The following is a 17,897-nucleotide window of genomic DNA, read 5'->3' on the forward strand; positions in this document are numbered from 1 at the left end:
CCTCTCTCTGTCAAATAAATTAAAAAAAAAAAATCTAAAAAAAAAAAAAAAGAACTAAAAGGGCAGGACTGTATATAAGATACACCATGAATTCTTACAATGTTCTCACTACTCGTATACTTGGCCAACTACCAACAGGTGAGGATATACACTGAAGAGGAGGAAATGTCTTCAGCTGGATGAAACCTTAACTGAAAAGTTTTGACTCCTACTCAAGAGGTTTGTGATAATCAAAGGGACTGAATATTGTTCCTATTTTATAAGAAGGAAACTTCATTTAAATTAACTTTCAGGGAACCAGTATCTTGGTTTTTTTGTGTGTGTAAAATGCTATATAGGAAAGTGTGGTTGGGGATAGTATTGCTTTAGGGGCTTGGGGTTGAGTCAAACACCAGCATTTTCCTCATTATATGGGTAGAATGCCATAATGAAGTTTCCATATTTTGGTAAATTGAAGGTCATCCAGCCAAACAGATGTCAGGAAGTACAGATTCAAAATTCACACCCTAAAATGTCTAAGGGCTTTTTTGTGGCCTTCCTGAGGTTTAACCAGCAAAGATTCTAGATCTGTGTGAAAAGAGACCATTTCTTTGTTCTTTGTGATTCAGACTCTTCTGGGTTTGGAGTCCCAGTTTAGTAAAGAACTGAGTGTTGTGGCCTATTGCCTCAAACAGGACCCACCAACGCCATTCCTGAGGGTGGCCTATGAAAAACAAGCGACAGTGGGAGTGAGTACTGAAAGAGAGGCAGGAAAATGCATTACCTAGGCCAGTGCTCCAAATTTAATCTCCTGATTCTGGGGTGGTTGTGGGGATCTGAGATCTGCATGTTCCCAACTACCCAGGACCACATTTTGAGTGGTGAGTTGTGCATCAGGGCTTCTTACACTCTCTATTGATAAAGAATATTTCCCCCACTCACCCAATCCCAGGTAGAACTTCGCTCTGATTTTTCTCTGGTATTCTCCTGGGCCAAAGAAAGAGTCCACAGTGACACACTAATCCCTTAAGCAGCATACCAAGGACAAGATGCACAGCCAGAATTCTGCTGGGCTCCAGGCGGGTGTTTGAGAAAGAAGACAGAATGAACTTCTCGCTTCATTCCTTGAGGCCACACAATCTCCCTAACACATTGGGGAATGCTGGCTTCCTTCGGTTTTCCTGAAAACAGCCACTGATGCTAGCTTTGAATTTAGAGTCAGATTAAAAACCCACCCACAACCTATTCTTCAAGTCATGAATTTGACTTTCCATATGCTTCTCATCTGTGGGGTCTGGTCACCAATTGACTCCTCATAGTGTGTTTGCCCCTGATGCCTTGCAGTCTCTGCAGATGAAATTTGAGAATTCTCTGGTAACTGTAGCAGGACAACTCCTCAGACCAATGACTTTCCAAATAACCTCCTCAATTCTCTCATGTTCAGAGAATGGGAAAGAATTCCAGAGAGCTATGTGAGGGTGAACAAGGGGCCAGAACTGTCATTTATATCTATGACTGGAAAGAAAGGTGGAAATGGATAGAATGTTATTCAATGCTTTCTTTTTCCCCACTGTCCTAACCTCTTCTCAAGAATGTTTTGCCAAGACAAATAATATGTTTTACCCAAAGCATCTCCCATTTAAACTTCTTTACCATAAACAGGCACTTTGAACTTAATAAGAGCTGGAGAATCTTTTACTAGACTGTGATCTCCTTGAAGGCAGGAATTCTGTTACTTCATTTACTGCTGTATCTTTAGCACCCAGAATAATGCCTGGCACATATTAGGTGCCCATTAAATACCTATTGGTATTTGGGCAACCATAAGATTAGTGAAGGTAAACTCATTCATTTCCACCGGTCTCTTGTCGAGCAGCTCCAGCTCCTGTCATCACTGCCCCTCCGCCACTGCCGCCCCCGCAAGGCTTTGCCACTGCCAAAGCCACCTGCAGCGACTTGTCACACCTGATTCTCTCCACTTTGTTCCCCACCAGCTGCAACCATTGACACCATGTCGAGTGACCGAGACTGCAGCCAGGATCGAGGGTTTGGTGTACCTCGGTTTGGGGGAAGTAGGGCAGGGCCCCTATCTGGAAAGAAATTTGGAAACCCTGGGGAGAAACTAGTTAAAAAGAAGAGGAATCTCAATGAGCTGCCCAAATTTGAGAAGAATTTTTATCAAGAACACCCTGATTTGGCTAGGTGAACAGCACAAGAGGTGGAGACATACAGAAGGAATAAGGAAATTACAGTTAGAAGTCACAACTGCCCAAAGCCAGTTCTGAATTTTTATGAAGCAAACTTCCCTGCAAATGTCATGGATGTGATTGCAAGAATTTTACTGAACCCACTGCTATTCAGGCTCAGGGATGGCCTGTTGCTCTAAGTGGATTGGATATGGTTGGAATAGCACAGACTGGGTCTGGGAAAACATTGTCTTACTTGGTGCCTGCTATTATCCACATCAACCATCAGCCATTCCTAGAGAGAGGTGATGGGTCTATCTGCTTGGTGCTGGCACCAACTCGGGAACTGGCCCAACAAGTACAGCAAGTAGCTGCCGAAAACTACAGAGTGTGTCGATTAAAGTCCACTTGCATCTATGGTGGTGCTCCCAAGGGACCACAGATTCGTGATTTGGAGAGAGGTGGGAAATTTGTATTGCAACACCTGGAAGACTGATTGACGTTTTAGAGTGTGGGAAAACCAATCTGAGAAGAACTACCTACCTTGTCCTTGATGAAGCAGATAGAATGCTTGATATGGGCTTTGAACCCCAAATAAGGAAGACTGTGGATCAGATAAGACCTGATAGGCAAACCCTAATGTGGAGTACAACTTGGCCAAAAGAAGTAAGACAGCATGCTAAAGATTTCCTGAAAGACTACATTCATATAAACATTAGTGTACTAGAACTGAGTGCAAACCACAACATTCTTCAGATTGTGGATGTATGTCATGATGTAGAAAAGGATGAAAAACTTATTCATCTAATGGAAGAGATCATGAGTGAGAAGGAGAATAAAACCATTGTTTTTGGTGAAACCAAAAGAAGATGTGATGAGCTTACTAGAAAAATGAGGAGAGATGGGTGGCCCACCATGGGTATCCATGGTGACAAGAGTCAACAGGAGCATGATTGGGTTCTAAATGAATTCAAACATGGAAAAGCTCCTATTCTGATTGCTACAGATGTGGCCTCCAGAGGGCTAGATGTGGAAGATATTTAATTTGTCATCAATTATGACTACCCTAACTCCTCAGAGGATTATATTCATCGAATTGGAAGAACTGCTCACAGTACCAAAACGGGCACAGCATACACTTTCTTTACACCTAATAACATAAAGCAAGTGAGAGACCTTATCTCTGTGCTTCGGGAAGCTAATCAAGCAATTAATCCCAAGTTGCTTCAGTTGGTCAAATACAGAGGTTCAGGTCATTCCAGGGGTAGAGGAGGCATGAAGGATGACCGTCGGGACAGATACTCTGCGGGCAAAAGGGGTGGATTTAATACTTTTAGAGACAGGGAAAATTATGACAGAGGTTACTCTAGTCTGCTTAAAAGAGATTTGGGGGCAAAAACTCAGAATGTCAGCACTGTTTGCAGTGCTGCAAATTATACCAATGGGAGCTTTGGAAGTAATTTTGTGTCTGCTGGTAAACAGACCAGTTTCAGGACTGGTAATCCAACAGGGACTTACCAGAATGGTTACGATAGCACTCAGCAATATAGGAGTGATGTTCCAAATATGCACAATGGTATGAACCAACAGGCATATGCATATCCTGCTACTGAAGCCGCGCCTCTGATTGGTTATCCAATGCCATCAGGATATTCTCAATAAGACTTTAAAGTATATGTAAATGTTTGTTTTTCATAACTGCTCTTTATATTGTGTGTTATCAGACAAGATAGTTATTTAAGAAACCTGGGAGGTTGGGGTACCAGGTAGTGGGTATTATAGAGGGCACAGCTTGCATGGAGCACTGGGTGTGGTGAAAAAATAACGAATACTGTTTTTCTGAAAATAAATAAATTGGGGAAAAAAAAAAAAGAAACCTGGGAAATGCAGAAATGACTGCAGTACAGCAGTAATTATGGTGCACTTTTTCGCTATTTAAGTTGGATATTTTTCTACATTCCTGAAACAATTTTTAGGGTTTTTTTGTACTAGAAAATGCAGGCAGTGTTTTCACAAAAGTAAATGTACAGTGATTTGAAATACAATAAAGGAAGGCAATGCATGGTCTTCCAATAAAAAATATTTGAAGACTGAAAATAAAAAGATTAGTGAAGGTATTAATTAGTGAGAACTCACGGTGTATCATAAATACATCTATATACTACACACATGCTTATCAGATCCAATTCCCCTCCTGCTAGCTTCTCTGACTCTACTCACATTTTATCAACTACCTTCTCTTCTCCACAGATTTATTTCCACCTTAGTATCCTCAGCTCTCCTGTATCCTTACTTTGTTCTGCATTTTCCCTGATCTTGCATATATCAGAGACCAATCTGCAGCACAAGTTTAGAAAAAGTGTACAGTTATGGTACCACTATCCTTTCTAAGGATATCATGTCAAGCCACTGAAGGATCCTTTGTCTCCAGCAGGACAAACTAATTTAAAGACTGACTGAAGCAAAACCAACAAACACCTACTGATTCAGTCTACCCATTCCCCATGTTGATGAAACCACAGGAAATCAAGCTTTGTCTCAGAAGTTACTGCTTTATATTCATGATGCCCACAATTACTTGTCTATTTCATTAACACAGGATTTTTCCAAATTACATCCTTTCCCAAAATCTGACAGACACCCAATTATACCCCAGCTCAGAACCACTTCTGTAAGTGTCATAAGGAAGTCCTTGTTATAGGTGAAGAACATGGTACTTCCATGATGTATCAGAGCAGAGAAATTATTGGGAATCACTCATTCTAAAAACGGGCTCCTGGGGTACTCACAGGCTGCCCATTCCCCGCTCTGACTACATACAAAGGGCAGATAGCATCCCATGTTTTGGTCTCTCCCTTTCACTCCACAGGCAAAATATACCTCTCCTGTGTGTGTTCCCTTCCTGCAGAGCTCTTTCTAAGAGCAAAATAATCCAATCTATTAGTCCATGAACAAAAAAGTATGTGACTCCTCAATCTATTTGCACATTGCCAATGACACTAACTAGAAGTAAGGGCACTAAAGGTGGGACACTTAGGCCCTGTGGAATGGATGGGGGTAGGGGGACTGTATTGCTGTTTTCACTATCTTCAATAGCACTAGGTAGTGCTGAGTAGCGTTTCTTTCTATCCCAAGTGTAAGGAGCTTCTGAACATGGGAAAAGCTCATCCTGACATGCCCGATAGGCTTTTTACTGGAGCAGAACTTCCTTGTTCAGATGCAGGGTGAGTCAAAAGACTGTCCATCCTCTCTGCTAGCTCTGGTGCTAACAGTTCAGGCAACTCAATTATTTTGAATCTGACAACCAGACAAAAGATAAGTCTTTAGTTTCATGCTTTGGTTCCATTATTTCCTATTTCCCTCTGCAGTCTGGAAATAGTGAGAAAATCCCACCAGCCAGTGGGGAAACTTGTTGAACTGAAGTAGTGGGTGGAGTTTTCATTACCCCATAGCAAATTCCAAATACTTCTCAGGAGAAATCACATTCTAACCAGCATCAAGCCGACTTGTGTTGTTCTTTAAATTTTCCACAGTACTAACAAGGGTATGAGAATTTTCATAAGCCTGGAGTATGTTCTAGCTGAAGTGGTCACACCACAATTTAGCAACAGCATCCAAAAAAAAAAAAAAAAAGGCCCTATGAGTAATTTCTATTGAACAGATCAGTGGATCAAACTATATTTGCTACGTGCTGACATATAGGTTGAATCAAAAGCTATGAATATGAATGTGGAAGGTGCTAATAATTCAGAACCACAAAGATTCCTGACCCATAAAAAGTAATTTTTGAGAAGTCTTGTTTTTAAAATATGTAAATATTTTAAGATGAATATATATAAAGATAAAGGTAAGATGGAATTATCTTTTTTTTTTATGGAGCTAAATTTTAACATCACATAACATACTTTCATCTGACATCATGGTTTCAAGGAGTAAGAACGAGGAGCACCTGGGTAACTATGTAGGTTAAGTGTCCAACCCTTGGTTTCAGCTCAGGTCATCATCTCATGGGTTGTGGGATCAGCTTGGAACTTGGCAGGGAGCCTGCTTGGGGATTCTCTCCTTCTGCACCTCCACCCTATGCATGCACGCACGCTCCCTCTCTCTCTCGTTCTCTCTCTCACAAATAAATGAAACTTAAAAAAAAAAAAAAAAGAGTATGGGGCGCCTGGGAGGCTCAGTGGGTTAAAGCCTCTGCCTTCGGCTCAGGTCATGATCCCAGAGTCCTAGGATCAGCCCCACATCCGGTTCTCTGCTAGGCAGGGAGCCTGGTTCCCTTCCTCTCTCTCTCTTCCTGCCTCTCTGCCTACTTATGAGCTCTCTGTGTCAATCTCTGTCAAATAAATAAATAAATAAATAAATAAAACCTTTAAAAAAAAGTAAGAAAGATACAAAATGATTGAAGTTAAAAGATACAAAATGACTTAAGTAAGGAAAATGACTATTTCTGATTGGTTTGATTTCCAAGCTTAATCAGTATTTCTGTACCACTCATCACTCAGTTACCCCCAATACCACCGCCCATTCATCGTATCCAGTGAAACCCTGGAAAAGACATTTCCTATTTGAAAAGTTCTAAGGAAAGGGAAAAACTTGACACTTCTTTTCAGTTTTAGAATACAGATTGTTTTCTTTAAAGATGAGCGGTGAGCTTCAAGAAATACTCTGGGAATTTTTTTTCTCCAAAAATCAAACAAAATAGCCATACTAGAATGTCCCAATCAAGTTTTTGATGGGAAGTTTTCCTTTTAAATATTTATTTATTTGAAAGAGAGAGAGCGTGTGCACATGTATGCATGCACAAGCAGGGAGGGGGAGGAGCAGAGAGAGAAGGAGAGAGAATCCTCAAGCAGACTCCCGGCTGAGTGCAGAGCCAAACATCAATCTCCATCCCAGGACCCCAAGATCATAACTTGAGCCAGAATCAAGAGTCGGCTCCTTAACCAACTGAGCCACCCAGGCACCCCTGAAAGGAAGATTTTCAACTCCAACTTCCTCCCTTTTACAAAAGACTTAAGAAAGCTGAGGGGATGTAGCAAACATTGCAAAAAAAAAAAAAATAGATAACTTGTTAATAAGAAAAATATATCAGTTTAGTGATTTCTTTATCCAGAAAAAATGCATAATAGAGTGGCTTGAAGAAGTTATCGCAAAGATACCATACATAGGTAGCAGCTGTGAGTAGGGAAGAGATGGGAGCACAAGGGACAAAAATAGTACCAACAGTAGGTAAAAGGCTTTCAATAAGAGAGAGAGACAGCAATTAGAGAGGAAGTTTCCTACTTCATAATGCTGACCAGGGCTAGAATAATTTTGGAGGACATATTTTTTGAGTCTTCATGTGATCTTGAGCAATGTGTGAAGAAAGACTCACATAACTTCTAGAGACTCTGCACACCTGATGAAATGAGGCCATGGCCCATCCCCAACTAAAGATTCTGCACAGGGATTCTGCTACACAGTGGGAAAGACAGATGTCCAGCCAGATTGATGTTTCTCTGCTCTCATAACTTCTTGGACTAACACTCAAGTAACAGACCAAGGTGACATCTTATTCTAAATATCTCTCTTCTTTGATGTGACACCCCAGAAACCCCCTGCAATGACAGACTTTTGGCTCCTCAGCTAAACTTAATGATGCAGAAATAATTCAGGACATGGAAACTGAGAAAGAAAGTGCTGTACTAAGCAAAAAAAAAAAAAAAAAAAAAAAAAAAAAAAAATTTAAATGTTTAAGTAAAATACACTTTTTCTTTATTTTAATCAAATAATTCAATCACACCAAAAATATAATCATTTGCTTGTATTCTCATTAAGCACTGAAGAAAAAATATTTAACCTTAAGAAAAAAAGCAAAGTTAATCTTTAAAGACACAGTTTCTTAAGCTCTGACTTGAAAAACTGTAACATGAAAGCATTTCCCCATAATGGTATTGTCACATCATATACTCTTGTGACAAACTCTCCTCTTACTATTCCTTCTCCAGTCCTCACAGTAAAGATACTATAATGGAAATTTTAGAAAAAAAATTCTGTTGGTTTCAATTTTTCTTAAATCAGCTACAATTCAACAACCTGAAATACTTAAAAATAAATTGGAACTTAATGTTTGGTAACTCAGTCATAGCATGTGCTCACCCAGTCAACATGAGACCAAGTTGTGATGAAATGAAACCATCCCGCTAGAATATCCACCCCCCACTCCCCAGGACTCTCAGGATGCGATGTCATATCTATCACTCACCAGGGGTTACTTCCTTCTTGTTACCACAAACACTCCCATTGTCAGAGGTCTGAGTGATACTTAAGTCAAAAAAAGGACTAAACCTTGCTTTTGCTCCCAAAATGCAATAAAAATACATACAGTCACCTTCAATAATTATCTCTTTACACCTTTATCCTTCCCCAGAACAATTTTTGGTGGGTTTAAGTAGGTAAAATAGTTTTGACTTCCTCTCTTTCCACAGTAATGATTCACCTTACCTCCAAAGAAAGCAGTGCTGATAGCATCAGAAAAGGAGGTAAAAGTTCAAATAGTATACCTGAGTGCTTTCTCAGTTCACTCATTAAAAATTAACTAGGATATGAGAAAAAAAAATACAATCCCTGGAGCATCTCAATTAGTTGTTCTAAGGGAGGACCCAAAGTTGCTGGCATTTTATCAAAGATTTTGGGATGATTTTACCATGGCATGTGAGCAAGGCAGTTTTTACTTTATTTTTTCACTCACTTTCACTTATTAAGTTAAGTTTTTTGCTACGTTCAGCAAAATTAAAGCTGGAAAAAATCTTGGAGATCATCTAGTTTGTGCTTCTCAAGCTTTGATAAGCATGTAAAGCACCCGGGGATCTTGTAAAATCTGTAGATTCTGTGTCTGGAAGGGTGAGGGGAAGACCTGAGCTAATTCAGTCCTATCAAGCTCTCAGCTGACTTTGATGTGGCTGATCTAAAGACCAGACTTTGAGCAGCAAGGAAGTTCTTCCCCCTTAGCTGTGAGAAAATAAGAAACTGAGATCCAGAGACACTCTTTTTTAAGGTAAGAGAACCAGCAAATGACCAAAATGGCACCAGAATCTACATAATGACTTCTAGTCCAGCAGCTACTACATGGAAGAAAACTTTATTTCTTTAAAAAAAATTAATAAAAATATTTGAATTTTCTGTAGAAAACTGGGAGCAGCGGGGGTGGGGGACTAAAGTTTGTTATAATGGGATTTTGGCAATTTAGAATATAAAAACTGATTTATGGTGTGTGGTTATTGTAAAGAAATTAGGGAGATTGCTATAATTAACCAGTAAGAGTTGATTTTGTGTTTTTTGCTTGTGTGTTTGTATGCAGGAGGCCTAAATATATGGTAGGAGAATAAAACAAACTGAGAGAGAAATAAACAGACCATGTACAATAGCACAAGAAAGCACCAAGAGGGAGAAAAGGAAACAATAACAGAAAATAAAAGAGACCAGGCTGACAAAAGAAAAATAGGAATAAAAGCAGAGAGCTAGAAAATTAAACACAGATTCTAGAATAAAAGGAAAACATAGCAGCATAGAAGGAAAAAAAAAAAACAAAAGGAAGGAAAGAAAGAAAACCCAATGGGATAGAAGGATTCCTGGAAAAAGACCATATAAAATAAATCATAGGAGAATAGCAATCATGGGAAGATAGGACACTTAAGAGAAACACAAATATATATAGAAAAATATCTGTCTTATTTGGTATTAAAAACCAGAAAAGAGATTATATTTCATTTTTTAAATATTTTTTCATTATATTTCCAAAATAACAAATACCAGTTTCTCTATAGCCAATTGGAACCTGAAAGATGGCCATGGTCTTAGCAAGAACTCTGGAAGAAGAAATCCTGCAGGTAGAAGAAGTTGAAGAGAGGACAAGGTTTAACTAAATCCCAAAGCATTCCATTCTCCTTACCCAGAAACTTCCTAGCCAGGTGACCATATGTTTTACCATACAGTTCAGGATACAGTCTCCCTGAAAGACATAGTTCCAGCTTAACAGAATGCTCCAGGCAGTCAAGACCAACAGTACCGGCCTTCTCTGGAAAACATCTCCCCTTGACATGTATCTATGGAAATAAACACACCCTCCTTGCCTAGTACTGCCTATTCCGTCAGTCTTTCAGACACGGGCAACTCTGAACCCAGTTACTGTAGGAAGTATTCAGGTTGTGGTTCTCGGGAAGTCCATTTACTTATTTTCACCGGCCATTTCCATTCCCTGGCTGTGGCTCATTTCTAGACAAAAACAAAACTTGGAATCTCAAGGAAGAAAATTAAAATTGTTGAAGCTTGCTTGTGTATAAATCAGACATTGCTAATTCAAATGCCTACAAGGACAGGGAAAGTCCTGTCCATGAGTAAAGCTGACCTACATTAAGAACACCTGCCGGGGCACCTGGGTGGGTCAGTGGGTTAAGCCTCTGCCTTCGGCTCAGGTCATGATCTCAGGGTCCTGGAATCGAGCCCCGCATCGGGCTGTCTGCTCAGCGGGGAGCCTGCTTCCTCCTCTCTCTGCCTGCCTCTCTGCCTGCTTGTGATCTCTGTCAGTCAAATAAATAAATAAATAAAATCTTTAAAAAAAAAAAAAGAAGAAGAAGAAGAAGAACACCTGCCTCCATCTGAACATGGCTCCATGCATCTGGCTCCAGTGGGTTCTGCCATGCGGAAATGCAGGCCCACCGCTGCCCCAGGTACCTGTTTTACAAGAGCTACAAGAAATGCTGATTCCTTAGCGATTCGGGGTCTCTTCTGGTTCCATACAAATTTTAGGATTATTTGCTCCAGCTCTTTGAAGAATGCCGGTGGAATTTTGATCGGAATGGCATTAAAAGTATAGATTGCTGTAGGCAGTATAGACATTTTAACAATGTTTATTCTTCCGATCCAAGAGCATGGAATGGTCTTCCATCTTTTTGTGTCTTCTTCAATTTCTTTCATGAATGTTCTATAGTTCCTCAAGAACAGATCCTTTACCTCTTTAGTTAGGTTTATTCCAAGGTATCTTATGGTTCTTGGTGCTATAGTAAATGGAATCGATTCTCTAATTTCCCTTTCTGTATTTTCATTGTTAGTGTATAAGAAAAACAAAAATAAAGCTGGCGGCATCACCTTACCTGATTTCAAGCTTTATTACAAAGCTGTGATCACCAAGACAGCATGGTACTGGCATAAAAACAGACACATAGACCAGTGGAACAGAGTAGAGAGCCCTGATATGGACCCTCAACTCTATGGTCAATTAATCTTTGACAAAACAGGAAAAAATATACAGTGGAAAAAAGACAGTCTCTTCAATAAATGGTGCTGGGAAAACTGGACAGCTATATGTAGAAGAATGAAACTCGACCATTCTCTTACACCGTACACAAAGATCAACTCAAAATGGATAAAAGACCTCAATGTGAGACAGGAATCCATCAGAATCTTAGAGGAGAACATAGGCAGTAATCTCTTTGATATCAGCCACAGCAACTTCTTTCAAGATACGTCTCCAAAGGCAAAGGAAACAAAAGCGAAAATAAACTTCTGGGACTTCATCAAAATCAAAAGCTTCTGCACAGCAAAGGAAACAGTCAAAAAAACAAAGAGGCAACCCACGGAATGGGAGAAGATATTTGCAAATGACAGTACAGACAAAAGGTTAATATCCAGGATCTATAATGAACTCCTCAAACTCAACCCACACGAAACAGACAAACACATCAAAAAATGGGCAGAAGATATGAACAGACACTTCTCCAATCAAGACATACAAATGGCTATCAGACACATGAAAAAATGCTCATCATCATTAGCCCTCAGGGAGATTCAAATTAAAACCACATTGAGATATCACCTTACACCAGTTAGAATGGCCAAAATTAACAAAACAGGAAACAACATGTGTTGGAGAGGATGTGGAGAAAGGGGAACCCTCTTACACTGTTGGTGGGAATGCAAGTTGGTGCAGCCTCTTTGGAGAACAGTGTGGAGATTCCTCAAGAAATTAAAAATAGAGCTTCCCTATGACCCTGCAATTGCACTCCTGGGTATTTACCCCAAAGATACAGATGTTGTGAAAAGAAGGGCCATCTGTACCCCAATGTTTATAGCAGCAATGGCCACAGTCGCCAAACTATGGAAAGAACAAAGATGCCCTTCAACGGACGAATGGATAAGGAAGATGTGGTCCATATACACTATGGAGTATTATGCCTCCATCAGAAAGGATGAACACCCAACTTTTGTAGCAACATGGACGGGACTGGAAGAGATTATGCTGAGTGAAATAAGTCAAGCAGAGAGAGTCAATTATCATATGGTTTCACTCATTTGTGGAGCATAACCAATAGCATGGAGGACAAGGGGCGTTAGAGAGGAGTAGGGAATTTGGGTACATTGGAAGGGGAGGTGAACCATGAGAGACTATGGACTCTGAAAAACAGTCTGAGGGGTTTGAAGTGGTGGGGGGTGGGAGGTTGGGGTACCAGGTGGTGGGTATTATAGAGGGCACGGCTTGCATGGAGCAATGGGTGTGGTGAAAAAATAATGAATACTGTTTTTCTGAAAATAAATAAATTGGAAAAAAAAAAAAAAAGAAATGTTGATTCCTATGGGTAATCTCCTGATTTCTAAATGTTGATAACTCATTCAACTTTGTTTTGCTGTTGTTTGGAAAGAATGTTTGCAATCTTGTTTTAGACCCTGCCTTTTTTTTTTTTTTTTTTAAAGAAGATGGGGGTTGCCTGGGTGGCTCAGTGGGTTAAAGCCTCTGCCTTCGGCTCAGGTCATGATCTCAGGGTCCTGGGATCAAGCCCCGCATCAGGCTCTCTGCTCCGCAGGGAGCCTGCTTCCCCGTCTCTCTCTGCCTACTTGCGATCTCTCTCTGTGTGTGTCAAATAAATAAATAAATAAAATCTTAAAAAAAAAAAATTTTAAAGAAGATGGAACGTTATCTGCGGGGATCAAAAGATAAAGGGGTGATAAAGTGAAATAAGTCAAGCAGAGAGAGTCAATTATCATATGGTTTCACTTATTTGTGGAGCATAACAAATAGCATGGAGGACAAGGGGTGTTAGAGAGGAGTAGGGAATTTGGGTAAATTGGAAGGGGAGGTGAACCATGAGAGACTATGGACTCTGAAAAACAGTCTGAGGGGTTTGAAGTGGCGGGGGGGTGGGAGGTTGGGATACCAGGTGGTGGGTATTATAGAGGGCACGGCTTGCATGGAGCACTGGGTATGGTGAAAAAATAATGAATACTGTTTTTCTGAAAATAAATAAATTGGAAAAAAAAAAAAGAAAAGATAAAGGGGTAAACATGATGGTAGGAGACAAGTGGACTCACCACCAGTAGATCTCCCCCCCGGAAGCAAGCATGTTCACACTATTAGAAGACATCTTTGCCTCCTAGGAAAGTGGTACAATGGCAATTCTCACATGAAGGCTTGCATGATGAGAAGCATACTGCAGACAATAAGGTAAGCTCCCTGCTAGCACTCGTTCTTGTATCTTTACACACTGGGAGCCTTTTCTTTCCTTTCACCTATCTGTCATTCATGTCATTTACAAGACTAAGTTTGGTTCTTGGATTTTTACTTGAAATCCCCTGGGTGACCCTTTCTCCCAGGAGTCAAAGCCTGATGGAGAAGCCACAGAAAAGCACTTACGACCCTGGCACAGGTTCTAACTGTGCAGATTGCTGGGAGGGGCAAGACTGCCTGTGGAGGGGGAAGATTTCCACGGCCTCGGTATTCAGCATTAATCTTCACTGATCAAGGGATATGTTTCTTCACACGATAATCTGCTCCTTGAGTTTCCTGAATGCGCTGCTGTGGCTGACCATCATAAGGCCCGTGTCAGTCTTCCAAAACACATCTGAAACCATCCAGGACACATTCCAGCTGTAAATGGGAGGCACTGACCCAAGTCCAAACAAAAACAAAAATCATCCAAAACCTCCTTTCTTTCCAACATCACAGGCCTCTGAATGATATGTTTAGATTCTCCCAGGCTGGAGTTCTTCCAGACGGGCTGTAACCAAAGTTACAGTGAATATCTCTGCTGATTGATTATAAATCAGTAAACCTACCTGGAAACACGTGTCAGAGGTAGGAGGAAGAAGTCCGGCCTATAAGCATATGACAACAAAGAAATGAATTTTTGTGCTGATCACTTGCATAAATTTAAGAAACAAAGTTAATGATTAAAAACAAGAAACATTAATGATGTTTGAACACAAACAGATACACACATGAATATCGCCTTTTCAAAATTCACTGATTCCTATATTTCATTTTTTATTTAGGCTATCCATGGAAGAACAAATTAGTGGTTTAAGACTAAAATAACAAATTTACCAGGTGGTGGCTGCCAAGGTATACCATACATAGATAAAAACTCCATCTTTAGACTCACCTTGGTTTATAACTCTGTTTCAAAATTTCCCTTGAAGGTAACTGCCTATGTCAGTTTCCTGACAGATAATTTTCAACCAGTTACTTCTGTTATGGTTCCCCTAAAAGAAATCTGTTGTTTGGAGATGGAGATGTTGTTGTAATTATCATTTGTCATTAACACCTTTTATAGTTCTTAGTAGAAGGACAGCAAGCAGGGGTGTCTGTTGTGTTCAGGATTAAGCATGTCTGGTCATGTCTGTGGGGGGTGGTAGCAGAAGGGTCAGGAGAAAAGGAAGTGGTTCTGCCAAGAGTCCATGTGACTAATGAGCCTTCTGGAAAAAGTTTATGTGGAGGGAATTGAGAAGAAATGGAGCTCGGCGGCCCCATGAACAGCAGGTAGAACAGTACTCAGGCGCCCAGCCTGTCCATTGCTGAGATGGTTGTTATTTCTTAGCTTCCATCACTACTCTGGTTTCTGTCTAGCCCCCTGTGGCATGGAGCATGATTTCTACAAAGATGATGGCTCTTCTTTCAGGTGAAGAAGCTGTTTCACACACACCACACACATAATTCTGAGACACATCAAGTGAGATATGAAGGTGTGAAAAATACATTTTCCCCAATGAAGAACAGCACGCCACTGGAACATTCAGAGTCCAGTGGGCCTCGGTAATAACCAAACTCTTCCCCAAGAATGAATAATAGCTTTTTGTTCATTGAATTGTATATCCCAAAAGATATGTTGAAGTCATAATCCCCGGTACCTGTGAATGTGACCTTATTTGGAAATAGGGTTTTGTAGATGTAATTCAGATGTAAATTATGGTGAGGTCCTGGATCCAGTATGACTACTGTCCTTATTGGAGAGGAAAGACACAGAGACGAACACATGGGAACAACGCCACATGTCAGTAGATGTGGAGATCGGGATGATAGAGCTTCAAGCCAAGACGCTGATGGCCACAACCTGACACTAGGAAGAGGCAGGGAGCCCCCCGCTCCACCCTTCCAGGTTTCAGAAGAAGCACAGTCCTGCCTACATTTGGACTTCTAGCCTCCAGAATTGTAAGATGATGAATTTCCATTATTTTAAGCCATCCAGTTTGTAGTTCTTTGTTATGGCAGTCCTAGGTAACTAATACACAAATCAAAACCAATAAAAGCTGGTTCCTCCCTCATATAATAGCTGAAGGTGGGTCTTTCTAATTGACAGGATCTAAGAACTTTCCATCTTGTGGCTCTGCCATCTGCTGGGGTAGATGCCAACAAACTACATCCCTGTGCCTTTCCCCCCACACACACACATTGTTACATTAGTTTCAGGTGATTTAACAAGTTTATACATTATGCTATGTTTACCACAAGTGTAGATACCATCTGTCCTGTTACAATATCATTGACTGCATTCCCATGCCTCTCTTTTAAAATAAATTGTAAAGGGAACACAGGAATTTAGGCATTTACCCACTGTTTATGCCTGCTTTTATACAACAGCTGAACGGAGTACTTGGAACAAAGGACCACATGACCCTCAAGACCTACCATATTTACAGTCTTGCTCTTTTCAGAAGAAATTTACAGATATCTGCCCCCAGAGCATCATCATCATTTGCATCTGACCAGCAGATAGGAGAAGAGAATATGGAGGGGGCAAAGCTGTCCTTCCCAGCAATGGCACATTTCATACCCAAATAGCTAGCATTGTCTAGAAATTAATTACACAGTTCAAACAAATTGCAAGAATGGCTGAAAACGTAATAGAGTTATATATCCAAGAGGAAAAGAAAATGTATATTTGGGGGAACAACTGGCAGAGTCTGCCCCTGGGCTTCGATGAAAGATGTCACCTACATCAGTGCAGTAGCAGCAGCCATGAAGGGCCACCTGTATGAGGTTTCATGGAGTCCAGAAGTTTTAATGAGGACATCACCAAAGGAAGTCAAAGCCAGTACAGGCACTGAGGGAAGAGACAGAAAGATGCCCCATTGTAGCCAAGAATGCTGTTTTCCAGAGCATACAGGCCACACTCCCTGGGGACTTCCAGTAGTAACTAATAAGAGAAAGCAGCCTTTCTGCTGAGAATCCACATTAGCAGGTGGGGGATAAAGCCAGAGAAATTGTTTTCTTCCTGTAACTGTGGCTCTGTATTTGCTCCAAGCTTGATATGGCCTTGACACCTGGTTTCTACCAAATATATAAATAAGTAAAACACATTTACAAGTTTCGAAAGTTACCATACCATTTGGGAAAACTCATCTCTGTTTTACCCACTGTTTTCTCAATTTTGCTTATATACTAAGGATCTAGAGTATAAAAGTAGTGCTAAAGAACCTACGATGTAATCCACTTGGGCACTAAACATCAACAATTGTTAAGATCACTAAAAAACAGACAATGAGATATCATGTGCCTTCTAATCATAGAGTCTAACTCTGATTTTCCTGGAATCTTCCCCCAACTTTCCCACATCCTCTTAATCCATGGAGTTCCTTGCTTCAAGAAAAGGGCAACACACAGCCAAGAATGGCAATCATCAGTCTGCTTACAGTTTTACAATACAAGATTTTATACCCATAGCAAGCCTGAATGCTAAGGCTTTTAATTTAGCAGAAGTCAGGCTTTCTGGAGGAAGAAAGGGGCTTTGCTGAAACTTCCCAAGGCTGAGTATTTTGCATATAAAGCCAAACGCAAGGACTCAGAGCAATAGTTAAATGTCCTAGAGTAGAAAAGAAAGAAGATAGGGCCACAGTCATTTCTTAGAGGACAGGAATTAGAAAGGAAAAAACATTTCTGTGCTAGAGTAAGTAGCAAGAGCAAGAGCAAGAGAGGGGCAAGGTAACAGCCATGAGGGGTCTACTTCCCTCCTCTCCATCCAGGGTTCCAATCTCAGGGACAGAGAGGTCAGCCAGTAAGAGAAGCACCCAGAGAGGTTTAGGAGGATCTGAGGAGCCATTGTCAATGCTATGCTTTCCTGGGCAGAGACAGAGCCCATCATAAATCTTCCTGAGAAGTTCTGCATTTAGAATGACATAGCATCCAAAATGGCAGCCGGAGGAGCTATGGAATACAGTCTCCACAGCTAAGGAAGGTACCTCAGTGTGAGCTGAAGGACGAGCTCCCCAGAGGTTCACACACTCCAGTGAGGTGTGGAGCTCAAAACCAAAAGTCCTCATGGGCTCTAGTGGGTAATGCCGAGGTATTCAGAACCTGAGTCCAAAAGGGACCTGCAACACTGATGAGGGACAGAGTCTCAGAATCAAAGTCTCAGAATCAAAGGGACACAAGCTTCAGTTATAGCAATTAGCAGGATGCTGAAAGGACAAGTCATGGACCGGGAC

At 40.7% G+C, this 17,897-nt stretch overlaps 1 protein-coding gene across 1 annotated transcript in view; it reads left to right on the top strand.

Moving 5' to 3' along the window:
• The window catches only part of LOC122900126 (probable ATP-dependent RNA helicase DDX5), an 82,100-nt gene extending 78,273 nt beyond the window's left edge, over positions 1-3,827 (top strand). The window contains 4 exon segments of the mRNA XM_044238610.1: positions 609-728; positions 1,808-2,309; positions 2,312-2,626; positions 2,629-3,827. Coding sequence (XP_044094545.1) covers positions 609-728; positions 1,808-2,309; positions 2,312-2,626; positions 2,629-3,827 — 2,136 coding nt within the window.
• Positions 3,828-17,897: the final 14,070 nt, after the last annotated feature.

Source organism: Neovison vison, chromosome 1 (genome assembly GCF_020171115.1).
Source record: "Neovison vison isolate M4711 chromosome 1, ASM_NN_V1, whole genome shotgun sequence".
Taxonomy (NCBI): domain Eukaryota; kingdom Metazoa; phylum Chordata; class Mammalia; order Carnivora; family Mustelidae; genus Neogale; species Neogale vison.